General features: G+C 48.5%; 1 protein-coding gene across 3 annotated transcripts in view; it reads left to right on the top strand.

Moving 5' to 3' along the window:
* ITGA9 (integrin subunit alpha 9) overlaps positions 1-27,762 on the top strand; it is a 362,228-nt gene that overhangs the window by 77,372 nt on the left and 257,094 nt on the right. For all 3 annotated transcript variants that reach the window (XM_021666559.2, XM_064360142.1, XM_064360141.1), the window contains 2 exons: positions 6,224-6,378; positions 15,589-15,749. In XM_021666559.2, coding sequence (XP_021522234.2) covers positions 6,224-6,378; positions 15,589-15,749 — 316 coding nt within the window. The remainder of the gene's footprint in view (positions 1-6,223; positions 6,379-15,588; positions 15,750-27,762) is intronic.

The following is a 27,762-nucleotide window of genomic DNA, read 5'->3' as shown; positions in this document are numbered from 1 at the left end:
GGACCATCTGCAGTACATGTAAAATGTTCAGGCTGGACACAGTGGCTCATGCCTGTAATCCCAGCACTTTGGGAGGCCGAGGCGGGAGGATCACGAGGTCAAGGGATTGAGACCATCCTGGCCAACGTGGTGAAAACCCATCTCTACTAAAAATACAAATACTAGCAGGGTGTGGTGGCGCACACCTGTAGTCCCAGCTATTCAGGAGGCTGAGGCAGGATAATCGCTTGAACCCAGGAGGCAGAGGCTGCAGTGAGCCGAGATCACACCAGTACACTCCATCCTGGTGACAGAGCAAGACTCCGTCTCAAAAAAAAAATGTTCAGAACAGTGCCTGGTTTAACTGCTTAATAAAGCAAGTTTTATGTAAATTGGGTTAAATTTGTCTCCCCAAAATTCTGCTTCTCGGGCTTGTGTCTTTTACATAGCAGCCCTTCAGTATCTGAAGGTGGCAATTGAGTCCCCTAAGTGGTGACTTCCCTAGGATAAGGCGTCCCTGGTTCCTGTAATTACTTCCCATGTGACTGGATTTTCACTTTCGTTATCAGCCCTTCCTCTGGGTAACAGAGCTTCTGTGCTCCGGATGACTGAGGTTAGATTGTGGAGCTGGTTGCTCTGCTTGGTACTCTCACGATGTCTTCTTTGGTCTCTTCATTATCCTGAGCACCTTACTTTGGTTTGTCAGGATTCTTCTCAAACAAAACACGCTCAACTTCTCAGAGTTGAAAACAGGCCCTCTTGAAACTGGGGCCATCTGGCTGGAGGCCCATCATATAGACTCCGCTCTCACCATTCTGGTATTTTTCAGTCATTCTGCCGTGAGCTTCAATCCAAAGGGGCTTTTCTTTTTCTCTCCATGATGAGGGACAGCCTTCTCCAGGGGTTTGCTCACATACGGATGTGAAGTAAAGCAAGGCAGTTACACAGCGGGTGGGAGACCCCAGCCTCCAGCCTGGGATGAAGGGTTGAATCCGGTGAGTTGGAGCTCAACAGGGACAAACGTAAAGTTCTTCAAGGAGAACTCCAGGGAGAGCACATACCAAGAGAAGAGGCCCAGGAGAGAGCCCGGGGAGCCTGCCCTGATCAAGAGACCCAGGAGAGAGCCCGGGGAGCCTGCCCTGATCAAGAGACCCAGGAGAGAGCCCGGGGAGCCTGCCCTGATCAAGAGACCCAGGAGAGAGCCCGGGGAGCCCTGCCCTAAGCAGGAGGCCCAGGAGAGAGCCCGGGGAGCCCTGCCCCGAGCAAGAGGCCCAGGAGAGAGCCTGGGGAGCCTGCCCTGATCAAGAGACCCAGGAGAGAGCCTGGGGAGCCTGCCCCGAGCAAGAGGCCCAGGAGAGAGCTCGGGGAGCCTGCCCTGAACAAGAGACCCAGGAGAGAGCCTGGGGAGCCCTGCCCCGAGCAGGAGGCCCAGGAGAGAGCCTGGGGAGCCTGCCCTGATCAAGAGACCCAGGAGAGAGCCTGGGGAGCCTGCCCCGAGCAAGAGGCCCAGGAGAGAGCCTGGGGAGCCTGCCCTGAACAAGAGACCCAGGGGAGAGCCCGGGGAGCCCTGCCCCGAGCAGGAGGCCCAGGAGAGAGCCCGGGGAGCCCTGCCCCGAGCAGGAGGCCCAGGAGAGAGCCCGGGGAGCCCTGCCCCGAGCAGGAGATGCAGCCACACATCAGATCCAGGGAATTTGATGGGGAACCTGACCTAGCCCCTGACCTTAGATTATAGCCGGCAAGCCATTTGCAAGTGAATAATAATGCAACCCATGTGGTAAGCTGCTGTAGCATGCCTGGCACGGTGTGAGCTCTTCATGTGTGTTCATTCTTTGTTGTTTTCTTTTTATATTAAGGTAGAATTTGCATACAATAAAATGCACCAATTTGAGTGTATGGCTCCGTGAGTTTTGACCACTGCATGTACTGTGTGACTACCACCCCACCACGATAAAGAATACTTCTGTCACCCCGGAGAGTTTCCTCGTGCCTCCGTCTAGTCATACCCCCTCCTGATAGACAACTGCTGTCTGACTTGTGTCACCATAGATCCATCTTGCCCATTCTAGAATTTCACATCGATGGGAATGTGCAGTATGGACTCTCGTTTCTGGCCTCTTTCAATCCGTGTGATGCCTTTGAGATTCATTCATGTTGGCGTGTTGCTTGTTTTGCCCTTACTGGGTAGCATTCCTCTGACTGAATATCAATGAGTTTGTTCATCCAGCCTCTTGTTGACAAAACACGTGATAACTCTTAGTCTTCTTAACAATCCATGACGTAATTGGGGGCGTTATCCCCATTTTATGGGTGAGGAGACCAGGGACATGCAGGTCTTACTAATATGAAAGGGAAGGTGATTCTCGATGGTGGTAGGTGCTGTGAGGATTATGAGGCAGGGTTACTTGGTTGGGCAGCGGTGTCAAGGTCAGCAGGAAGGGCCAAGCAGAGTGAGGCCTGAGACTTGTTGGAGGGGGAGGGGGAGGCCAGGGGTGCCCTTGGCTGTGGCGGCTCTAGAGAAGTGATGGGGCAAAAGCCAGATGACCGTGGGTGGGTGAGGGAAGAAGCAAGAAGGGACAGTGACTCTTGACTGCCTCTCCAGAGAAGCTTGGCTGCAAGGAGCACATGGGACCAGCAGGTAGTTCAGGGAGGCGTTTGAAGGATGGGAGGCTCTGGATCAGTGATTAGGCCACGAACGTCTTTGAGCCATTTTCTGGTCTCCCAAGTCCCTCACTCTCTTGGAAGAGATCAGAGGTGGTCACCGTCAGCTTCACCCTCATCTGTGTGAACCCTGATGCTGTGACCCTATGCCTACCCACAAGGGGCCTGGAGATGTCGAAGAGACAAGAGGAGGATGGGAGGCTGGTCCAGAGATCAGGGATGAGGTTGGTGAGAGTGATGGAATCCGGTTCACGGGCTGGGGGCGAGGGGCCCTCATCTTCTGAGCCAGGCCCCAAGATAGGAATAAGGTCAGGGCGAGGTTCAGTTTGGTATGTGGATGAGGATGAAACAGAGGGTGCCCACCCTGGTCTATTCCAGGAGGACAAGGGAATCAGGGAGAGCAGGGAAGCCTTCAAAGACAAGCTGGAGTCCCTCAGAGACGGAGCAAGGTGGGGCGGGCAAAGGAGTTGCCGAACAGGTCTGAGGGGCCAGCAGACTGGGTGTCTGCAGGGGCAGCAGTTGATAAAGTCCCGGGATTCAGCTGAGCAGCAGTGAACTAGGAGGCCTGGAGGCATCCGCTGACTGTGCTAAGTAGGGCCTCCGCTTGGCTTGGCCTGGCCTAACTGACAATTAGATTTTGAGTTGCTTTAGGTTTTGGGTGGGACTAGAAAAGCAGGGAGAGCTCGGAGACCACGCATGTGCACGCACACGTAGATACGCACTGCCCATCAGTCATAACTGTCCTAAGGGCAGGAGGCCAGAGGTGTGCGGGTTAGGAACGCTGTGGGCAAACCTGGCTGAGGCTTTCAAGTATATGACCCCGAATTAGCTCCCTGGAGGTAGGTGGCCCCAGGGCTGGCTCAGAAGCCTAACAGTGTCACCAGGGGTGCAGGCTCTTTATCTGTCCTTGCCCTGCAGAAGGCCAGGGCACCTTGAACAGCACGTCAAAGGGCATCCTGACCGGTTGTATTATTTACCTGGAAGTGAAGTGTCGGGATTTGAACTGCCGGCCATCAGGGAGAAGTGTTCCAGCCAGCTACCTGTTTTAAAAAAGCACTGAAAGTGCTTGCAGTGCCGTCCTTGGGTGCCCCTTTGCTCTTATCTCAGAGGCTGGCACATTTGTAGGCAGGACTGTGAGACACAGTCTGTCCTGCCCCCAGGAGTGTGGCTGGCCCTCTCTGCCCTCAGGAAGTTTGCTTCCCTTGGATTAGCTCGGGGGGCAGGTCCTGTGTCAGGGTGATAGGCACCTGGTGCTCCGACATGGGAGGTCACAGGAAGTGATCAGAGAGGCCTCTGAAAGATTTCTGGGCTTATCTTTGTCCAAAAACAATACTTGGACTTGAAACAAAAAGGTTTAAGGGAACTGATCTGGCAGCTGTGGGAAGGCGATGTACCTGTGAGGGTCCCTGTGGTCCATTTCAAAGGATACTGTTTTTCCCACTTCCACTGAGGTCACTGTGTCTGCGCTGCCCACGTCTGTTTCCTGTTCGCCGCGTTGTCTTCTGCAGAGCTCTTCTGTGAGAAGAGGACCCGGCCTCCTCCCTGACGAGGTGGCCCCTGGGGATGATGGGGCGGACTAGGCTTTTCTTCTGTACCATGAGCAGGCACATCAGTCACTGGGCAGGGCGGAGACCGGCTCTCCCTGGTACCTCGGTCCATCTGTGAGACTTTGTACCCTCATGGTTTTCAGTCCCCCGGGCTGGACTAAAATTTGTACTTATTTAACAAGGGTTTTTGCACGTTTATTATGGGAACGGGAGGATGAATTTACCAGATCCCAGCCCTTGGGGGGTGCTGCAGGCTGGTGGGGCAGGTTTGGAAATAGACAATGACTGTTCACCTTGGTAAGTGGGGGCCAGAGGCGTGTGTACAGAGCCGGAAGCACAGAGCGGGAGTGTGCCCAACTGTCAGGAGTACTAGCGAAGGCTTCCTGGGGGTGGGAACACTTGAGCTGGCTGTTGAAAGGTGGACGGCGTTGCCTTTTTTTTTTTTGATACGGAGTCTTGCTCTGTCGCCCAGGCTGTAGTGCAGTGGCATGATCTCAGCTCATGGCATCCTCTGCTGCCCGGGTTCAAGCAATTCCCCTGCCTCAGTCTCCTGAGTAGCTGGGACTACAGGTGCGCACCACTGTGCCCGGCTAATGTTTTTGTATTTTTAGTAGAGATGGGGTTTCACTTTGTTGGCCAGGATGGTCTTGATCTCCTGACCTGGTGATCCACCCACCTTGGCCTCCCAAAGTGCTGGGATTACAGGTGTGAGCCACTGCGCCCGGCCAGGTTGATAGGGTTTTATAGGGTGTCCATTGGCATCTGCATAATCACACTGGCCAGGGGTAAGCTACCCACTTTATGATGTATTTCCAGTGTCCTCTAAGGATGAACCCAGAAGAAAATGGAAAGCCTGAGGTGTTGGCCTTCTTTCAGGCAGTGCTTTTGTCTGGCTTCCATTTGTCCTGCAGCCAGGTTTGCTCTGGGAGTCCCACAGTTCCACTGCATCTGTCACCACTGCTCTCTGTTGACCCGATCTCCTGGCATGGTGGCAGCGGTGGCATCCCCTCACCCCATCTGTGCCTCGTGTCTCTTCACTTCCTTGTTCACCCAGATTTTCCTAAGGCTGTGTTCCCTTGGAGTTGGTGTGGGTCATCATTCCCATCCGCCCTATCACCCTGGCTCTGAGGGATCATTGTGCATAAGGGTCATTGTTCTCCAGCCGCTAAGGCCCATGATAATCTTATTATGTCAACCCAGTGGTGTGAAGGCTGGGGCTCCTTAGAGGTAAAAAGGTCTCTTTGTGAGGCCTGGAGGGGAGAAGCTTGAGCGGTGGCTTAGGTAAAGGCTCCCTGAGCAGATGTCTGCAGCGGGAGCTAATTTACTCTTAGTTTTTGCGGAACGGCCTGGGGAACCCAGGGATGCTGTCCGTTCTTCAAGCACTGGGATGGTGCATGGCAGGGAGGAGTGTGTGGATGTTTATTGAGTTTCATTTGGTCGTGAGACCAGGCAGATTAATTTCTTCTGCTCTGAAGTACTTTGCTGTTACCAGCTGGGACTCCACTAATCAAGTTCTTTTAGAAAAATAGCCAATGAATTGGTGGAGGTAAATGAAGGGAAAGGTTTGACCAACTGGATGGGACTAGCACATTGCAGTTCATGCTTATGGTGGCAGCAAATGCTTGAGCGAGTCCCCGAGTGTGCATCTATTCTCAAATCATGGCATTCGCTGTAGCAAATCCTCTTAAAGGTATTCTTATCTCCCTAATAAAATGGAAATCGGTACTTAATTGGTAAAATTTTAAATAATTACCCAACATCTGGTGGTTCATTTATGGCTTCAACCAGATGTGTTTTATTAACAACAAACTTGCTTTTATTATTGGGAAGCTAACTATTAATTTACTAGGCAATATGCCACTTCTAAAGCCAGAAAAACATGCTCACAGAACATACTAGCCCTTCTCTCTTGGGATGTTTCATGCTTTAATTAAATGCTGGGTTGAAGGCCTAGGATTCATCCTGTTGGTATAGTTCTTGTTTATTTCTGAGAGCTGCTCCTTACCATGACTAAGTCACCTTCCTCTCTTGCCTTGCAGAGCGAGGCCTGTCATTACGGTGGATGTCTCCATCTTCCTCCCGGGCTCCATCAACATCACGGCGCCTCAGTGTCACGACGGACAGCAGCCTGTGAACTGCCTGAACATCACCACCTGCTTCAGCTTCCATGGCAAGCACATTCCAGGAGAGATCGGTAATGAGCCACCAAGTGAGGGCTCAGGATACCCATTTAGCTGGAGTGGGCTCGTGAGATATTTCGGATGTTCCCTGTCGCTGTTCCTCCCAGCTGGTTTTGCAGGCAGAAGGCACACAGGCTGGACATCCTTTCCCTCTGAGGTTCCTCCCCTTCTCTTTCCTGCTTATCAACACGTTTCTAATTTTTCACAACGTCTAGCTCTAGGACAAATAATGTTGGACCCCACGCATTCTTTCTTCAAATATATGAGGGCCAGACTGAAGCCTCATTGGACCACAGGTCCCGTGGGACTGGTGGAGTTCTCCTGCAGCCTGGCCCTTATGGAACATTAGAGCATTTGGAAAGCAGAAGTGATGGGACTTTGGAGGCTCCTCATTGAGCTTGTAGCATCAGCCAGATATTGGGGGCTTATACCATTTACTATGGAATTGGAGGCCAAAGACGGATGGTGGGATTGGGATGCTGGTGTTAACAGAGGCTTAGGTTTCTAAAAGAGGGGTGCTGCTTTGGCAGCTCAGAACTGAAAAGAGGCAGGCATTGTCCTGGCAGCTGGTAACTGTCCCTGCCATTTGTCTGATTGGGGGAGAATCGACTTGCTAGCCCAGCTCTAAAGACTGGATTAAGCCCCAGAACAAGATAGGGCCAGTGTTGATTAGAATTCAGAGCATGTAGTCACCTGAAGGAAATGAATCTAGAGCTTTATGAAGATTACTAGGTGCTTCATTTTTATTTAAAAGGCTGATTTAATAATAGAAAGAAAAACTCTAGGCAAACAAAAACACCAGCAGGGACCTGGACCTACTGACGTTCTCAGATGTTCGTAATGTCATGGGTGACTCCTCTGCCTCCTCACAGTGTAGCCCTGGCCTAGCAGTGCCAGCGTCACTGGGAGCTTGTCAGGGATGCAGGACTTTGGGCCCTGCTTTGAACTTCTGAATCAGAACCTGCATTTTCACAAGCGCCCCACAAGACTTCTGTGCACATTTAAGTTTGAGAAGCACTGCTCTGGAGCACACATGTGTGCACACATGCCACTCATGCCAAAACATTTACATGAGCTAATTCATTCCTCAGCCGCACCTCAAATGTTCTAATTTATTTAATATGTTCATCCTTCTCGGCTAACCGTCTCATTGGCAGTTTCTCTTAATCTTCAGGTATATTGAACAAACTCAGCAATTAAACATATTTATATTGTTTTTAAAAAAGAGCTTAAAAATTTCAATATTGAATCAAATGTACGATAAAACGTGGGCATTGATTAGTGAGGGAGGATTAAATTTTCTTGTGTAGTTCAGTGAGAAAGAGCAGTTTCCTCAAGATCACACAGCTGTTGTTGAAGCCACGAGTTGAATTTGGATCTTGTGATATTTCTCACCACCTCCCTAATTGTTCAAGATACTTTAGTCTTAGGGAAAAATGCTTTCTGCTGGTTCTGGGACTCATGTGCCCTCCACATAATTAGGCGATCTGCCTTCTATCCATTGCCAGCTCATAATGTAGTTGGACTTGGTTAAAAAACATTTTAAAAGAATGAAGATTCAGTTTGATACACATAAGAATGAGAACTATTCTAGAACTCTCAAAAAGGGCAAACACAGAAACTTAAAAGGAGATGACACTGGAGGTGACAGCCCTGCCCTCACGGAGCTTCTAAAGGGAGTTAAAAAGAGTTTCTACTATTTTGGCCCTGAAGCAATGTTACACAACTTTCACTTAGCGCTGTTGTGAAAGTGAAGGTAAATTGGTTTTGCTGGAGCAGAGGAGAAGCCGAGATGCAAGTTAGGGCAAAAGTGATTCAGAGCCTGAGACAAGTGGTGGAACATACTGATTTGAAGGTTCATGAGCTGAGCGCGGAGGAGATGTGGGTGCCTCCTCGTGCTGTTTCCGACCGGTGGCCCTTTCACAGACTGCTAAGCACAATTAGAATGAAGGTCTAGGCTTAGCCGTAGCCCTAGACGTGTTGGGGTAAAGTGGAAGAGGCAGGCGGCTGGATGGGATCTCGTACGGCACCTCATGGGCAATGTGCAGCAACGTGGCTGATCTCTGACATTAGGTGGGGTGGGGCCCATTCAGCACCAGTGCACCCTCCCATTCACTTCCCTTTTCTGTCTTCCATCTGCCGCATGGACTCATAGATAAAGTCAAACATCCCTTTACACTCTGGGGGTGTGCTTCCCCTGCAATCAGGCTTAAAGGGGATGGTAACTGGAGAATTTTGATATCTCGATATAACAAGGCAATGCAGAAAATCATTCATCCCCAACATTTTTCTGTCACTTTCTCTGGCATTCATATCTCAATGTTTGCAGTGGAGAGAAATGCAGAGATCTGCCAAGAACTATGCTGGCAGTGAAATAGAGCATTTGGGGAGGAAAATGGGCAGGCCTTAGAAAATGTGACGGGAAATGAGGTGGGGGTGAACGTTTGGGCAGCAGTGAGGGTCCAGCTCTGGGTGGGGTGTCCTAGAGTTCAGCAAGGAAGGCAGCCTCTTGGCTCTGCACAGTTGGGAGGGTCAGGTCTCCAGTCTTCAGATGGAGGAAGGATGGGCACTTCCAGGACACAGATGCCCTCCACCCACCTCCAGGCTCAGCAGAGCGTGCTGGCCAACTCTGTCATCTCCCAGGCCTTCGCATCAGGAACCCACGGCTGGGACTCTGGGTTACCAGCCTTCCTACTCTCTGTGCTGGCAGCTGCAGAGGAACCATGTGGATGATGACTTTGTCCATGGAATGCCTGGTGAATGAGTGCCAGCCCTGGGCAGGCCTTCCAGGCACCTCTCAATTGGCCTCAGTTTGTTAACAGGGTGACTGCATTTGGGCAAAGCAGTACACAGATACCCGTGGAGGGCTAGGCACCGCTGTTCAGAGGTGGTATCTTCTGTGGCATCTGTCTGCCGGCATCTTCAGTCACGTGACCTGCTCTCTGAGGACGGTTTCGAGAGCCATAAGCAGTTGACGTCAGTCTTGTGCCTTTGGTGTCTTCTCTACCTGGCAGGGCTCAAGCCTGTGTACAGAGAAGGGACAGCAACTGCCTCTTCATTTCCTGCTTTAGAAATGCGAGACCACAGTGCCTGCTAGATCACGGGGGTACTCAGGACCAGCTCGTTCGCAGGACACAGTTGCTGTGGCCTCTGGAAGTACTGCAGGAATACAGACTTTCTCTGTAGGTGGTGAATCTGCCTTGGCCTCTGAAATAGTCTCGTCAGGAAAACAGACACTGGACCATTTAACAGAGGAAATTTAGCACTGGGAATGGGTTAACCAGGTCATAGGGGACTGGGTAGTCACTGCAGGAAGCAGCTGCCGCCTCCAGGTCTGCCCCCGTGGCCTCCAGGCCTGCACACGTGGCCTCTAGGTCTGCCCCCGTGGCCTCCAGGTCTGCACCTGTGGATCTCAAAGTGTGGTCCCAGTCCAGCTGCATCAGCATCACCTGGGATCTCGTTAGAAATGCAGATTCTGACCAGGTGGGACCCAGCATCTGGGTTTTTACAAGCCTCCAGGTGGGTTTGATTTGAGAACCACTGGACAAGGTTATAGGTGGGGTTAATCACTTCCTTGGAGTTATCAGAACCTGTGAGCTTGGAGAAGGGGCCCTGTGGAGCTGGGACCTGAAGCTCTGAGGATGGGGCTGGTGCTGCTGAGCTCTCTGCGGGGGTGCAATGAGGCTGGTTCTGGGAGAATGGGGGGGAAACCAGAATTAATCGCTGTTGGGACCAGCTGCCATGAGAAATAGTCGCTGGGATAAGCTGCTAGGGACAGGAAGCAGGGAGGAAGGAGCGAGTCCCTTCACCCTCCTCCAGCCTTGCAGGCTCCCTCTGATGCTCCATATTGGCAGAGCCTCACAGGGAGCCTCTGGCAAAACAGAAATGAGGTTTGCAGGGTCCCAGCTCCAGTGTCACAGTGCAGAATACAGAAGGTTGGGTTGGAGCAGAAGACAACAGCTTCATAAACCAGCACAGCAAGCATCCAGTTACATTGAGTTGCTGAAGCCCCTCTTGGGTCATTCCATCAAATAAATAATTAAGGTCCTACAGGGTGCCAGATATCCTGCTTAGCCTGGGGCACAGAGCAGTGAGCAGACAGGCAAAGTCCTTGCGCTCCCTCATGGAGCTTACATTCTAGTGGGAGGGGGGCAGGCAGGCAGGGCAAAAACAACCAGCTGCTCTCTTGCTCGTTCCTGTGGATGAGCTCTGGGTGCTTTGTGTGGCAGGCACTGTGCTTAGCATTGGGACGCAGACACAGACTTCTCACCCTGACTGTGGGCTCCTCCAGGAGCAGGTTTACGACATATTCCATAGAGCACTTTAAGACAGGAGACCTGCCTGTCCCTAACAGTGTTATGAATCACTTCATTCTTGGCCTGGGAAACAGCCTGTGGCTCCCTGAAGCCTCCTGGCTAGCATAGGTGAAGGTGGTGAATGCTTTGCCCAAGGGGACCCTGCCCCTCACCCATGGGCGATGCTTGTACCTGCTCACTGGCCAGGCTGAAGCCTGCACTTGCTTGTCAATCTCAGGAGGCTGGGAATCAAGCTGGCGGTTCTGGGCTCTCACCAGAGTGCGATATGAAAACCCGGAAGGGCGCTTTCTGAGTGATTGCATTTTGCACTTTGACCCAGTGCTCCTGTGTTTCCATGGTTCTCAGTCTGAAAAAGCTGTGAGCAAGTGGAATACCTACCCTGCCTCCAGACACGCAACTGAGCCCAGGTCCTGAGAGATGGCACTAAGGTCATCCACACTAACAGCAGAAATAGGGTTGAAACCAGGTGACTTGTTCCCAGAGCCTTTCTCTGTCTTCAGGGGTGCATTTTTGCTTGAGAGAGTGTTTGCACACACAGCGTTCTCTGAGCTCCTTCTGGTCTCCTGAGTAGCATGGAAATGGGATAATGAGGCAAATCCGTGTGAGGTGAGGAATGGGTAGCTTAGTCTAATAATTACTACCTCATTCCTTTGCGGGACAGAATTGAGGAAAGCTAGTAAAGTTTCCCCATCCCCTGAGAAACTCTAAGGGAAGCTCAGAGTAACTCTGGAAGGAGAATTTGTTAGAATTTCACAGCTGAAATCTTGTTCTGATGGAGAGCGGGAATTAATCAAAACTTGCTGGGAGACACCGGAGCCAGAGTTGATGAGAGACAGCTGGCTCCTCCCGGCCCAGGCCCGTGCAGGGGGGCCCTCGGGAAGCAGCTGGGGGCAGGGCAGGGAGGCGGCTGAAAGTATTACTCGGGCTGATCAGCTTTTCCATCACCATGACATCATTCGACATGGCAAGGACACAAGCTGCCAGAAGGAAAAACCTAAAGACGTGAAATGTGCTGTTGGAGCAGGTCCTAATCAGAACCAGCACCTCCCAGGGACAGAGTGGGGCTGGCCAGGCCGGCTTGCATCAGGGCTGGCTGCGGGCAGCTCAGACAGCCTGATGCACCCACCTTCCCAGGGCCCTGACTGAGGAACCCCGCCAGCTGATCGGCTGCTTCCCAACACGTCCTCTGCTTCTTAGAGGCTTCCTTTCCACCACACTTGGGGTGTGTGCTGGTAAAACTACCAGTTATGCTCACGGTTTTGGAATGAGTGGTCTGCGTTTCTTCTTGCCTCCTCACTCAGGCAGGGTTTCTCATCGTGACTCTTGCTTTTTTCTAGACAAGAGAGTCTGATATAGAGCTAACTTCCTTTGGAGTAATTCAAAATGTCAACATTTAAATCAAGGAAAAGGACTAAGTAGGCAGTTCTAGAGACGAAGTGCTTCCAGAGTGATTGCACTTGGTGAGCTGGATAATTCGGTGTGTCTGTGATTATGTGTTTTAACATTTTAGAGACATCTGAAAGGTTAACGTGCTGGCATGCACACACCCCACTGGAGCGGGGCAGCAGTTGCCTTCTCCTCAGCTCGGTTTCTGTGAACTGTGGGGGTTTTTTCCCTCCCTTGAGTTGCAGGAGGGCTGCATACCAGACCAGTACTTCTGCCGTGAGATGAAACTTTGGAGGACTAAAGTTGGTGTTTGTAAATTACCGAGCACAGTGCTTGGCACGCGTTGCACGTTGAATTTGTTCACTTTTCCTGACTTACCCTGTGTTAATATGGGTTCTCCCCAAAACAGCATCTGGGTCAAGGATCCAAGTGCACGTGGTTGATAGACAAATGATCCCGAGAAGTACCAGTAAGGAAATGGGACAGTGAGACAGGAGAGGAAGGCAGCTACCATCCTCAGGGTTCTCCAGAGAAACAGAATGGAGAGAGAAAGAAGTGGGTTAGTTGCTTGATTTTTAGGAATTGGCTTAAGAGATCGTGGGGTCTGGGAAGTCTGAATTCTTCAGGGCAAGCCATAGGTTGGAAACCCAGGAAAGAGTTGCTATTACAGCTCAAGCCTGGAGGCAGTCTAAAAGCAGAGTTTCTTCTTTTGGAGACCTTAGTCTGTTTCTCTTAAAGCCTTCAACTGATTTGATGAGGCTCGCCCACATTTTGGAGGGTAATTTGCTTTATTCATAGTCTACTGATTTAAATGTTAATCTTATCTAAAAAAAATACCTTCTCAGTGACATCTAGATTGGTGCTTGACCACATTCTGGGTACTGTGGCTCAGCCAAGTTGACATAACATTAACCATCAGAGCAGCCAAATAGAAGGTGTATTACTGAGCAGGTTGCCACTGTGGGCAGCTGGGACTCAGTCCTGCTGGGGAATCCTGGGAGTCAGTGTAGACCATGCCCCAGAGTTACCCATCCCCAAGGGGCAAGGGAGCTGAGGCCCTGCTTCTGGAGAGCTGCTCTGGGGGCTTGGACAGAGCCACTAGAGAAAGCCCTCGGGAGAAGAGGTGCAGGTGCTGGCAGTTGCAGCTTAGGCTGGACAGCAGAGAAACGGTAAAAGCCAAGCGGATATGGGTGGGGGAGCAATACCATCCGTTCTGTCTTCCTATGTTCATTTCTACCCAGGTTTTCTCTGAGCTCAGCTAGTTCATCTCTGGCAAAATAGCCCAATCTCGCTGTTTTCTCCATTGTCCCCTTTCCTGAGGGAAGGCAGCCCTGGTTCTTTCGCCTGGGAAGGAGGCTGGTCAGGGGACACGGAGGAGAGTCTGCTCAGCAGCTGCCCCCAGCACATGGGTTCACCCAGCTGTGGCCTCTGCCTTGTCTTCCAGCAATGTGCATCTCTAGCCATGACCTTGCTTAAGCAAACTTGGAAATGCACTTCATTTAAATTTCACCTTTCTTACTGCTGGGCAGTTGTTCAGGGAAGTTGTGATCGTAGGAAGTAGATTGGCCAGAGTTCAGTTCGAGATCTCTGCACTTGTTTGGACCTGCTATCTGTGCATTCAAAACAATGGGGAGGTTTTGGTCAAGTCATGTAAAACATGCAGCAAGAACAAGCGTGGCGGGAATAGCCTGGCACGAGAGGAAGGGGGTCGTAGGTTCAGCTCTTCGGTGGGTGGCTCTCTGGCCTGGAGCAAGTCTTGTTCCCTTGTGGGGCCTTAGTTCTCTCATCTTAAAACATGAGGTTTTTGAGCTAAGTGGTCTCTAGGATTGCCTCAAAGCTTTGCCAGTCTGAGTCTGTCTCTTTTCTTGCTGTTGTTCCCCAGGGAGCTGATGTGTGACACTTGGACAGGCGCCAGTGTTTTCTGTGTGGGAACACTTTCCTATATGCATTATTTTCTTCTTAATAATGGCACCTCCTGAGAGTATCCAGGTCTTAGGTCCCTTCTGGTGACACAGCCTTGCCTTGTAAGTCAGTTGTTTGCTGGCATTAAACAAGTTGGGGCAGACGGCTCTGCTGACTAGGAATTTGCCAACTCGGCATGGCGAGATCCCTGAGATGGCAGAGGCCCAGGGAGGCCATTAGAAGCATCAAAAATATGCCTTGTGGCAGGTGCAGAATGCCCATTCAGGCCACCTTCCCTGGGTCCTCCCCTGGTGGCTGATCCCTTTGATGTCATTAAAAGCCAGAGCCTTCCCTAATGCCTGACTCCACTTATTTAAATGCCAGTGGGCACAGGACTGCTTGTCACTGATTCTAAGAGACAGGTGTGTGGAGATGGGCTGGGATGGGGTCATCTGCTTTCTGCTGCTCAGCATCTCGCCTGGTCATTCCAGGGTCAGAGATTCTGTTCTCTCACTTTAAAAATGGTGTATTTCCCTGGATCCCCAAAACAGTTAAAAAATGAAAGGTGTTATGCAAGGGATGAACTCTGACACAGAAAAGCAGTGAATAGGTGTATTGACACTGAAGTCGTATTTTCCTAATGAAATGTATAGCTATCTATTTACTTATTGACTCTGAAATGGCAGAGGTGGACCCTTCCAGGTTTATCCAACATGCATTTGATACTGAGTTTATCTTTTTTCTTTGTTTCTTTTTTTTCTTTTTAAAATTCAAGGCTGTGTTACAGAAGTTCTGCCATCGGCATTACACATTCAGGTATGGGGGGGTGCGTTATTCTTTGCAGGAGAGGACCTCAGTACAGGCCCTACTGTGGTCACAGTTTTGTTGAAAGGATAGGCACCACAAAGTGTTTGATTACCGCACTCCGCTACCTGGGAATAAAGGCAACTCCAGCCTTCGTCTGGGTTCCTGTGCATGTGAATTCCATGAAGGCAGGAGTTGATGCCTGCGTTGTTCATCGATACATTCCCTGTACCTTCGGCAGTGCCTGGATTATAGTCAGTGCTCAGTCAGCCACGGAGAGCACATGGTCCAATCCATGTAGTGGTTATAGAGCACGACTCAACTTTGCTGAGATGAGTTGAATTATCAGGTGAGATGGTTCCCTTGTGTTGGACATAAACCACGTGCTTTATAGAAATCAGTATTACACAAAGCCTTGATAATTTCAGCAGCTTCTGGTAACATTCTGTAGGTTTGTCATGATGTTTGCTTGTCAGGACACTGACCTGTGTGGGGTACAACTCATTGTTGATGCGCATGTTGCTGGCTCAGTTGATACCTCATGATGGCATGAGGTTTGAATTAGGGCGAGCCATGAAGCATGACACACAGAGAGTTATTAGAAAGGCCGAGGACATCCTGGTTCGCTCTCAATTCTTTGAGCACCCTGGCTGTGCGCTGCTCTCTGAGCAAGTCCTAGCTTGGGGCTGCAGTCTCCTGCCACCGAAGGGTAGGTATCGTATGAAATGTGCATGTGATTCCATGACAAGGAAAGGAGGTGGCCTCGTCACAGCATGTCTGTCCTTGCTGATATTTTGACCTCTCATTTATTGGCAGGCCTGAATTATGTTCTGACAGCTGATGTGGCCACAAAGGAGAAGGGCCAGGTGCCCCGGGTCTACTTTGTGCTGCTGGGAGAGACTGTGGGTCAGGTCACAGAGAAGCTGCAGCTGGCTTACATGGAGGAGACGTGTCGTCACTACGTGGCCCATGTGAAGGTCAGTCCTCTCCTTTTTATCCACAGACTTTGATCTCTGCAGATGTTCGTTTGGAGCTGGTGGAACTTTTATTGCACATCATGTGTGCTTTCCCAAAATTTTATTTCACAGGGAGGAGCGTATTCATTTCTGTTTTTCTTTTAAAGTTGGTCTCTGACGGCCCTTTTATGTATCTTACTGTGTTGATTTCAGCCTCTAAGGGGGTTGTGGTGGTCTAGGAGACCAACGATGATCCCTGATTTTGACTTTTTCTTCTGAGAGGTTTCTCATCCTCTCCTCTCTATGAGCCTCAGTAGTCTTTTCAGAGGAGAGCCTTGGAAGCACGTGTCTCTGGGTCTGCAGTGATGCTGGATCACACTGCACCTGATGTCTTTCTCAGTGGTCTATTACAGATTACCTCATGGTCACAGCTAAGGCATTTTAAAACTGGTTGGACTAGATTTTTCTCCCTTGACTACTTTCTATTTATTTTAGGAATGCATTTTTTGGCAACCTTTCCCCTCGCACTCTAAATAAACTTGCAAATGTTTTTCTCCTCTTGAAATTGTTTGTTAAATACACTTTGCTGCTAATTCAGGAGGCCAGGCTTTGATTAGCTACAGAGTGGCCCCTGCAGGCAGGCGGTGGCAGGGTGGAAGTCCTGGCAGTGCCTGATGCTGCAGGAATGGCCAGACACTGACCCATGGGCAGGGTCAGAGAGCGGAGGAGGTGGAAGAATGCACTTAATCCAGGCCACATGGTGGGTGGAATGAGCGTGGGTTTTGGAGACACAGATCCAGTGTGTATTCCAGCTGGACGAGTATTGTGACCTCTCTCGGTCTCAGTCTCTGCATCTCTAAAATGGACACAGTAATCCTTACCTTGAAAGGTGGTCATCAGGATTAAATATTATACGATGAATTTACTTAAAAGACCTTGAATGATGTCTGATAAATAGAAAGCAACCAACTTATTATTATTTGGTTGGGCTGTGTATAACTGCCAATGTTCTTTTTGACTTACAAAAAAGGAAATTTCATATAGCTCAAGCTAATATTATTTATTAGCCACTGGATTTCTGACTGATAGTTTAAAAAGTCTGCAGATTGGAGATGAAGTGTCCTGTTAGTGCCAGAGCAGAAGAATAACAGCTGCTTCTAGATGCTTCAGGGTTGTATATAGAGAAGTGTCCCACACACCCATGGCACTTGGCCTGGCCCAGAGCCCATGAGTCCATGCCCCTCAGATGCTTTTCAGTGGGGCTGGGCTGTGTCTTCTACCAGGACTCCTGCAGGGGCCTGCCCAGACCAGCTGCCCAAGGGCTTGGGGTGCTGGCCATTTATAAAGCTGCTCCTGAGCCTGTTAAGCCCTATACCCCTGCCCCTCAGTCTTAGATTACACTGGTTTGTTGGTGCCTTTGGTGGGGTGTGAGGCTGCTCAGGACGGGCTCATATGGAAACACTGTCAGGCCTCTGAATGCCTGTGCTTGGTGTTTTTATACCCGCTGTGGACAGGGCAGCTACTCTTGGACTTCCTAATGCTGGGTCTGTTCCACAAAAGCTTTCCCTCGGGTTTCTTTGCAACTTCTTGCTTTGGCTGAGAAGTTACCCTTTGTTCCTCGTTACCAAGGATACTGTCTACGAGATGCCACGTAGAGCCTGCAGGCCTTTGCAGAGTACACTCAGGGAGTGGCAATAGTGAAGTGCAGACCAGAGGCAGGGCTGTTACAGTGGTGGCCCCTGAGGGTTACTGGGGAGGAGCAGGGCTACGCAATGGGGTGGTCCTGCTACTTCCCGATATCTAGGGTTGCCAGACTTGCAAGTAAAACTGTAGAACTCCTAATTAAATCTGAATTTCAGATCAACAATGAATACTTTTTAGTATATGTCCCAAATATTTCATGAGAAATATTTATTCTAAAAACATTTTGTCATTTATCTGAAATTTAAATTTAACTTGGCATCCTGTTGGCAGATTCAACTCTACTTATATTCCTCTACCTAACAAGCGGCATTTCTCCACTCAAGCCAGACCTGGTCGACAAGAAGGGAGATGGAGATGATGGTTAGGGGAGCTGGGAGGCGGAGATCAGGGCTCTCGAGTGCAGATCCAGCACAGACCTTGATGTGATTATTTTGGTCATTCTAGGGAGAGCGAAAGAGCAGGCCTGCTTTAGTGAATCGGGACCTAGAGTCATTTGGATATGGGGATTGCTTGGCCATTTTCTCATGCAAGGAGGTGGGAGCGGAGAAATACGCCGGATAGACACATATCTTTGAGGCCTTTATGGTTCAAGAGGTAACATTGCTGCCAAGGAACACTCAAGGTGGCTGATACTTTATAGCCATGAGAATGTTTATTTCTGCCGGTTACTGTCTGGGCTGTCACAGAGGACTGGGCGAATGGCAGAGTGCACCCGTAGGATGAGAGCTAATGGCCTGGCTCGCTGTCCACAGGGGAGGCAGCAGGCACCACCCCTGACTTGCCAGCTGTGGGAAAACAGCTATGGAAGCTGAGGCAGGAAGCAAGGATTGGGGGAAGGAAAGGGGCAGCTGGGCTGGGCCTGGGGAGTGCTGGTCAGGGCCCCGGAGCAGGAGGCAGTCTCTACTGCAAGGGGAGCTTTGTCAGTGGGGCTGGCTCTCGGCTTTATGGACAAGTCAAAGAAGATAAATAAAAGCATTCTGGCTTATCACACACCATATGGCTGGCAGACGCTGGGGCCGCGTTGGGGCTGGGCCTGCTTTGTTTAGGCTATCTTTAGGTATTCTTTTCTTTTTTTCTTTAAGCCTATTCCAATCTTTTTTTTCTCCCTCTCCTTTTCCCTGGAAATTTTCTTTCCATATATGGTGATGAGTGACTTTACCATGGAAGACCGTGCGGGCTAACACCTGCTCTCCAGGCTGTCTTGAACTGGCTTTCTTCCGTTCACCGGCTTGGGGGGCGCCTCCGGAGTGTGTGGGATTTTGTGATAAGCCATATCCTCCTGGCGGAGGCGGGAGCAGGTACGTTCTCACGGCCTCACTGTGTGCAGAGCGGAGGCAGCTCCCGCCGCTTCCTTGGGTTCTGTGCCTCAGAGTCCACACACCCCAGCTGGTCTTCCCTCTTCCCCCAGATCAGCCCAGTTTTGGAGACGGGGCCCCTCCCACTAGTCAGTCAGGCTGGAGGCTTCTGGAGGATCTCACGGTCACAGGTGAAAGCCCACCACCTGCCCTCAGCATCAGGCTCTCCAGGCCCGGCCTGAGCTTGCCTTTCTAGACCCGTCTTCTGCCAGCACGTCCCCCGTGCCCCAGCTCTCATCATGACCTGCCCGTTTCCTCCTGGAACCTGCTCCTTACGCTTCTTTGCCTTGGTTCTTACGTTCACAGAAGTCAGAGGCCTGGTTTGTGTCATATTCACGTAGAACCACGCACCACCTGCACGATTTTTACTTTTTTTTTTTGTCTTAAACTCATACTTCCTGCGGTATCTTCTTTGATATTTTCTCTTTAAATCAGCCAACTTTTGGTCTCAAAATAATTTAAAACAGAAACTTTGTACCTTTCTATAAGCAGAAAACCATCTAACATGGGCGCAAAACAGAAAGTAACTGTAAAAATGAATATATTGAAGACACAACAGTGTCCTAGAATTCTAGCTGGATTTCATTGTTTGTCAAAGTCGCTGATAAAACGCCCACTCCATTCGTGTGTTAGAAACGGAAATTAGCAAGTTCTAGAGAAGGCTTAAGGACATACTGACGCCACACTGGAACTTTCTTCCGGATGCATCCGGAAGGACTGAGGGGAGTTGACCGGGGGAACAACTTTTCAAATCCGAGTGTTCTTTTACGGCGTCATGCCTGTGTGCCACGGAAATCCACCTTGTGGGCCCCATGTGGGAAGCCCTGGCCATGCTCCGCTTTGATCAGATGTGCCTTGCCCCATCCTGCCTGCTGGAGGCTTGCTGTTTTTCAAGGCTCAGTCCACAGGCTTTGGACATCCTCAGTGCCAGCTACTGTCCTAGGCCCTGGGGGTGCCACTGTCATCTTCCTGACTTCTTGGAGCTTGTTCCACGCTGCCTGACTCCTGCTTTGGGAATACTTGTCGGGTGGAACCTTGTTGGAGTGACTAATTGAGTAAGCTGGAGTGTGGGGGTCACAAAGGCTTCTGATACGGAGTGGGGCCTGCTCGCCTCTCTCTGGACCGACTGCTGGGAAGCGATGGCCTGAGATGGTGGAGAAGAGAGTTTTGGATGCATGGCTTGTGCTGAAGAATAAATGCAGGTGTCCTGTTGCTACTCCATTGTTTTCTGGTTTATGTGTTCTTACCTGGATCACAGCTGTGCTGCATCTTCTGATCCTGCACAATACCTTGAGAGCACAGGCCTTTAGTGAGATCAAAGCTTATGCATGACAAGCAAATAAGCAGGCTCTTCAGGACTTGGGAAGCCATGGCGACGTTCTAAGTCTGATGCAGGGATGGCAGAGGAGCCCGGGCAGTGTGGGGGCAGTGATGCCATTCCCTGCTGTGAGGCTCCGTGACACCCTGTAGAGACATTCAGGGAACTCTTTTTGAACAGAACCACGTGTCAGACAGTGTCAGGAAAGCCAATAATGGGATTACTGTTAAAACACAACAATCTACACTAGACGAGGGAATACACACACTGGCTTTTCTGAGAAGCTGCAGATGTTCATGACATTGTTCTTTTATGTTCCTGAAGGATTTTTCCAGGAACTTTGAAACCTATGTTACTGCAGCTCCTCCCTTGCTCTTGTGGACAGTTGCTCATCCTGGCCTGGCGAAGGGTGGGACGTCACCCTGGGCTCTGCACGGGTGTTTTGGCCTCTTTCCATTTTCACATCCAGCAAAATACCAGGGGGCGATGGCTTCAATCACATGGCATGCCGTGAGTTTAGAGTGTTGGGTGCTGGTTTTCAGAGGTGATCAGGGCTTTTTTAACTTGTTTAAGAAACAGTTAAGAAAGGGAGATTAAGTTGGAGTTTATAAGAACTCTGAGAAAGAGGAGAAGAAAGAAAAACAGCAAAAGTTTCTTCTTTATCTGGAAAACAACATTCTGAATCTCTGGATCATCTTGAGAAGCCAAAGAAATAACTAAGAAAAAAAAGTTGTAGGATTTGGCAAAAATCCTTAGATTTGAGGTCTTCTGAAAACTTTTAAAATTTGATTTTGAATCAGTTTTGTGTGTATAGTTAAAATCTTTAAATGGTTCTAAAAGTTGTCAAAGAAAGGATGTCTCTCAACTGTCTCATCTTCCTCCCAAAGACAAGCACAGTTACATTTTCTTATGTGTCTTCCAAAAGCTTCTCAGTAAACATAGAAACCTGTGTGTGTATCTCCTTTCATTTTATGCAAATGGTAGTATACTGTGTGCACACTGTGGCAAAGCTGACTTTTCTTTTAAAATATCCAACAGCAGAATGGAGAAACAGATTTTGGTAAATCTGCACAAAATCCATCTGTACCAGATGGAATACAACTCAGCAATGACAATATCATGTTATGATACACGTGATAACATGAATGACTTTTGAAAGCATTATACTGAGTGAACAAAGCCAGACACAAAAGGCCACCTACTGTATGATTCCATTTATATGACATTCTAGAAAAGGCCAACTAAAGAGAAAGCGGATTGGCGGTTTTCAGCAGCTAGGGACTGGCGGAAGGGCTGGTGATAATTGGGTTCAAAGAGGGACGAGGGAACTTTCTGGGGTGATGAACATATTCTAAAATCATGATTGTAGTGGTCGTATGGCTGCATTTATTAAAACTCATCAGAGCGCACACCTAAAGTTAGTGGATGTTATTTATGTAAATTATATCTCAAACTTATTTTAAAAAAAGCATTGTGGAGATTGTTCCATATTGGTGCATATTGAGCTTCCCTATTCTTTTTCAATGGTTCTTTTGCACTATTCCTTGATTTATTTAAGCTGCCCAGGTGGTCTTCTGTATGTCAGTTCCAAACTAACCTGATCTGGAGCTTGTAGACTAGTCATCTTAGTTTGCTTCTCCAGAAGAGGCTCCTCCTGTTTCCCCTAGATCTGTAGTATCCTGGTTGAGGACCCCTGAGAGGACAGTATGGAGGGGCCTTGGTGGTCTCTAAGGTGGCCTTGGTCATGTGTCCTACAGAGGACAAGCCTCTCAGCTATGGGGTGCCCAAGGAACATGGGAGATTTTTCTTGATTCCTAGAGTTGGCTTTGTGTCTTTGTCAGGCTCTCCTGGTCTGTAGGTAGCATAGGTGGCCTGAATGTTTGGTACGGGGTGCTGGAAACGAGGGCAAGAAAAGAGGGAAGGCTGGGATGCATAGAACTGATGTGTAGGAAGCCACCATCACCATCCAGCTCAGGTGTGAAGCTGCTGCTTATATGATACGCTCTGCTCACACAGATGCCACTAAGGAACCGGGAAGCTGGGTTTGGAGACCACGCTGGAAGTCAGCTCACTGAGTGTGGGTTGCCTTGACCACCTCCTCTGGGAGGCTGTGTTGTGCATAGCTGGAGAGCAAACCGTGGATAAATCAAGAAGGGAAAGGGTGTGGTGAATGTTCAACATGGGGGCTGATATCTCCCATGAGCGCCGTTTGGCCATTGATTTCTTTCTGGGGTGCAGTGAGCCCCAAGAGCTCCCATGAGCGCTGTTTGGCCATTGATTTCTTTCTGGGCTGCAATGAAGGGCTCTTATTAGTCTTCTGCATTTGGAACATGCCACGGAGAACATTGTGATTAACAAAGGAAGCACAAGAATTCTGATCCAAAGGCTTTGCCCACCTTAAATTCTTTTTTGAAATGGAGCTGATTTAAATATGTAAGTATAGTCATGGCATTGACACTTCAGTGGTTTTTATCATAAGCCTATTTGTACTGTATATGAGATGGAGTTTATAGTAATGGTGGGTAAAATTTTTATTTTAAGAGGTGACTTTCTGTTTACAGTTATTCACGTACGCTGGGTTTATCTATTAATATATACTGTTGATGCCCTTTTAACACTGGTATTCTTTGAAGCCACACACAATAATGTGTTCTGTTTTATTGGTTTTGTCTTTATATTTGAGATGTGATTATAAAGATTCCTTCTGTCTCACACCTTGAGCTTAGATATTCATTATAAACATGATTCCCTTCAAAGTAATCACTTTCTAGTCATTCTTATTTTGAAATTTTTTTTTGTGGTTGATTCACTTTTATCATGATCCATTTTTACTCTAAGAGTTAATTTGAATTTTGGAAGCAGCAAGATTTCTCAGCAATCTTTTCTGGTAGATAATAGTATGTTTGGGGAAAAGCGAGGCATAATAATACAGGAATTAGTATTAAAGAATTTAGTAATTAAACTCCCTTTGAAAATGATTTTAAAAGAAGAATTCCCCCAACACTCAGGTAATAGTGATGGAAGAAGCTAACAGTAATTGAGCATTTAGTATGCGCCAGTTACTGTCAGTTACTACATGTGAGATAGTTACTATTTTTATCCTCGTTTTACTGTTTTGAAGACAAGGCATAGAGAAGTTAAGGAACTTGCTCACGACTTTATAGTTGACAAATGGCAGAGGTAGGATTTAAACCTGCAAGTCTGGTTCCTGAGACTTGGGTTTAAACCACTGCATTGTAAAACCCCTCATCAATCTAAGCTAGAACTATTAGTAACTAGTACTTATTTTATGCCAGATGCTCTTCTACAGGCTTCACATGAAGAAAGAGAGGTTAAGTAACGTGACTCAGGCTGTGAACTAGTGAGAGGTTTCACTGCCTCTTCCTAATAGAGTCCTGGGACCGTCTCTGTGTTGAGCATATGCCCCCAGAGGTGGCAGCTTTTGGGGATTTACGTTCTAGAGCAATGGTGGGCTGCTAATGCTTAACAACTAACTCCTGGAAAGATGGGGCATAACTTTTGCAGCATTTTGCAAATTTCCATGGTGTAAATACTCTCATCATGTCTGATTTCAAGCTACCCATGCGACATCACTGAATGTGGAGTTAGGGAGAGACGCACAATAGCACACAGTTGTTTAGTATTTCTGATAGCTCCACATATCCCTAAGAGCGTAATGATAGTGAACTACGGTAACATAATTAGGAAGTTATGAGTTCTCAGTATTTATTACCTTTATCTTAAAATAATTTACTTACTTTTAAGTTTATTCAATTTAACTTTTGATAATGACTGTGTTTAACAACCCCGGCTCGTAGACTTTCTAGAAATTGAACAGTTGGCCTTTGGAAACCCAGTGCGGCAGCTCCAGCTCGCAGCTGAATTTGTTGAAGGTTTTGTTGTTGTTGCTGTTTGTGATTTTAGATTCCCGGGCTGCAGGTGCTCACTGGCTCCATGGGTGCGTTGTATACTGGTGAGTACTGGGCTTCTAGCATGTTTGTTAGTAAGTTGGTCACAGCACTCAAGTCATGCCTGAGGCACAGATGTTTGATTATCAGTCTTTTTCTTTCTTGTTTCCTGTGGCTTTTTAAGTTGATGAATAATAGGAAAGTCAATTTGTGGGTTCAGTTTAACCACCAGATAACAGCTTTTCTGTGTGTACATTGAGTTCAGGGGTACTCTGTATTTTGACTGGACTTGTTAGATGGTGTAATTGTTTCCATTTAAAAAAACGGAAAAGATTTCACTTAAATTTATTGATATCTTATTCTTCACCCGCGTGCCACGCACATTGGGATTCTGTTCAGAGCCCTCTGCACTTGGAAGAGGCGTGAATTGCTGACTGCTGGGCTTGCTTGGAGGGGACTGGGGGTTATTACCTCCCATAGGACTGTTTAAACTCTGGACGTTTTCTTACCCCCTGCAGTTGAATTTGGTCCTAATTAGTGCAGAGTGAAATAACTGTGAACAAACTTTGATTTTCTTGCTTGGTGCCTTGATCAAGTGAGACCGGAGGGCTGGTCCTGCCCTTTTCTTACAAATTGCTTTAATCAGAAATAACATATCAAGGTGGCCCAAATTGTGTCATTATTCTTTCCCTTGCCTTTTCCACCTGTTCCCAAGGCAGCCATTCCTAAGGTCATTTGGAGAATTCTCTGTTCTAATAAGTGGGCTCCACATGGCTCAAGGAGAAACAGGCCTTGGAATCAGTCTTTGAGTAGTAGCTGGTCGCTCAGTCTACCTCAAAGAGCTGCCTCACCAGACCTCCCACCTCCTGGCCACACAGACTCCCGATCTGGAAGGAGCCCTTGCCATCTCTGTCCTCCCACATAGAACTTTGGTGTCCGAGACACATCCAACTCCAAGTGGTGGGCCCAAGCGGGCCTCTGAGTGGAGATGAATGAGCCCAGCTGACACAGCCGCACCATGCTCTCGTGAAGGCGGCAGACCGTGGGCCAGCTTGCTGGGCGTCCAGGGCTGATTGCAGAGGTTGGAGGGAGTGGCTTTCAAGGCACGACTGATAATGAAAGTCATGTGTTTGGGTGGCAATCACAAGCAGGGGAAGTGGGGGAGCCAGCCTCCCTTCGTGCTGTGCGTCACAGTAAGATAGGACACAGATGCCAAAGCAGATGGCTACAGCTGGATCTGGGGAAAGGTGGCAGTGACACATCAGTGCAGAGAATTCCTGTTTTGAAGAAAGATTCGGAGCCAGCTAAGGTTTCCTGAGGGCCTGTCATGTCTCAGACTGTCACATTCATTCCTCTGTCATGTGTGCTTAAGTCCATTTTAGATGATCCCTGGTAAATAAAGGAAGCCTGGCCCCTGAAGCCTCATTGCATGGGATAAGGGGACCAACATATTCTGTGGTTGTACTGGCAAATTATTATTTATTTCTTATTTTATAAAAGTATAGATTTTATTTCTGCCTATATAGAGAAAATCATTATTTTTAGTCAACATATTAGTATTAAGATCATGGCCTCTTTTCTTCTCATTTTGGAAGGGGGATACTTTTATACTCTTTAATGAGAGAGTCATTTTCTCAGTAAATATTTGATTGGCTTGAAGTTAAGTGGGTAGCGGTGAATGATGAAAGTACTGGACTTGAGCAAACTTTTGACAAATAGCGCTCTGTTTCTCTCTGAGCATATGTGTATGTGCATGCATGTACTCTAGCTCTCTGTGGATGTTACACACACGTTTTTCACATAAAACATTTTTATTTTGGGCCGGTTGCAGTGGCTCATGCCGGTAATCCTAGTACTTTGGGAGGCTGAGGCAGGCAGATCACCTGAGGTCAGGAGTTCGAGACCAGCCTGGCCAACATAGCAAAATACCGTCTGTACAAAAATTAGCCTGGCATGGTGGCACATGCCTGTAATCTCAGCTGCTCAGGAGGCTGAGGCAGGAGAATTGCTTGAACCCGGGAGGCGGAGGTTACAGTGAGCTGAGATCATGCCATTGCACTCCAGCCTGGGAGACAGAGCAAGACTCCGTCTCAAAAAACAAAATAGAACTTTATTTTGGAATAATACTAGTCTTACAAAAAAGCCATTAGGATAGCACAAAGAAATACTGTAAATTCTTCACCCAGATTCCCTATGTGTCATTTGCTTTGTAATTTTCTATCTATTCATACTTCTTACCTGTTTGAGAGTAAGTCAGAGACATGATGCCCCCTTTCCCCTAAATACATCAGGGGTATTTCTTGAGAACCAGGACATTATTTTATGTAACCGTTGCACAATTATTGAAATAAATTAAGTGATGCATTCCTGTCAGCTAATCTATAGAACTCACTCAGATGTCACCAGTTACCCTCACGTCCTTGGCAGCAGAAGAAAATCCCATGCTGTCGCGTTGTCTGTCATGTCTCTTTAGTCTGGAACAGTCACTCAGCCTTGGTCCTTCATGTCCCTGACATTTTTGAAGAGTACTGGTCAGTTATTTTATAGAAGGCCTCTCTGAGTCTGTCTGTTTCATCATGATTAGATTCAGGATGTATATTTTCTGCAGGAATACCATAGAATACTTATGTCCTATATATTTAAAAACATATACATCTAACATCACTGAAGGTATATGTTTTTAACTCCTCCTTTAAAGTGGTTTTCCAAAGTTAGTTGCCATCCCCAAAAGGGAGCTTCTTGTCGTTGAAAGAGGTGATTCTGAGAGTAGGATAGCTTGCTCACCACCTCCCTCCTCTGCTCCTGGGAGCACAGGTGAGTTTCAGCTCTGGGGAAGGTGATCATTTGGGTCATTAGTAGGGCTTTGAGTACCATGCTGTCTGCAGGGAGCTCCCAGTTCTTACCTCAGTCTGAGAAGAAAACATAATATCTTTGGTCTTCACAGAGGTATCAGACAGGAGTTCCACTCAGCTTCCAGGAGTCGAGACCCGCTGACAGGGGGCTTAAGCACATCAAGATAATTCCTCTCTCTGTTAGAGGAAGAGAAGTTGCTGATGTTGGTTCAGTGACTGGAGGATGCAGTTCCCTGACCTTTCACTTATTCAGGAAATGTGCATTGCATACGAACTATGCCGTCGGGTGGTGGGCCTTCAGCTCTGCTGTGAACAGATAAGGATCCTTGTCCCCTGGGAGTTTATATCCCAGTAGGGGGAGACAGACAATAGATACAATAAAGAAGGAAGTTAAGGTGCCTTAGAAGATGGTGAGCCGATGGAAAAAAAGAAAGAAAACAGAGCCCAGTGAAGCGGGTTGGGAATGCAGGCATGGGATTACGGGGTCAGGGTGACCTCACTGAGGAGGTGTGATTTGAGCAAAGCCTGGAAGGAGGCTGGGGAGTTAGCACAGTGGGTTCCTGGAGGAGGAGATCAGACCAGTGTCTGAGTGTCTGGCATGTCTGAGGAGGAGCAGGGAGGCCAGTGTGGGTGATGAGGTCAGAGTGGCAGTGCTGGTTGTAGGGCGGGGCGGGTTGGACTTCATAGGCCTTGGGAAGGATTTGCCTTTACTCAGAGTGAGATGGGAGCCCTGTGAGGGATCTGGACGGGGAGGTGATGTGGCCTGCCTTCCATCTTTACAGGCCCGAGCCAGGGGCTGTGTTAGGGTGGCTTGTAGGATGGCTGCTCCATTAACACGCCTCAGCATGGGCCGGCGAGCTGCAGAAGGCCACGTGAAGTCTGTGTTAGAATGGCTAG

Source organism: Aotus nancymaae, unplaced genomic scaffold (assembly GCF_030222135.1).
Source record: "Aotus nancymaae isolate 86718 unplaced genomic scaffold, 86718_ANA_hifiasm-v0.15.2.pri h1tg000038l, whole genome shotgun sequence".
Taxonomy (NCBI): domain Eukaryota; kingdom Metazoa; phylum Chordata; class Mammalia; order Primates; family Aotidae; genus Aotus; species Aotus nancymaae.
Note: the sequence above shows the minus strand (reverse complement) of the source record. Positions and strands in the feature narration are given on the sequence as shown.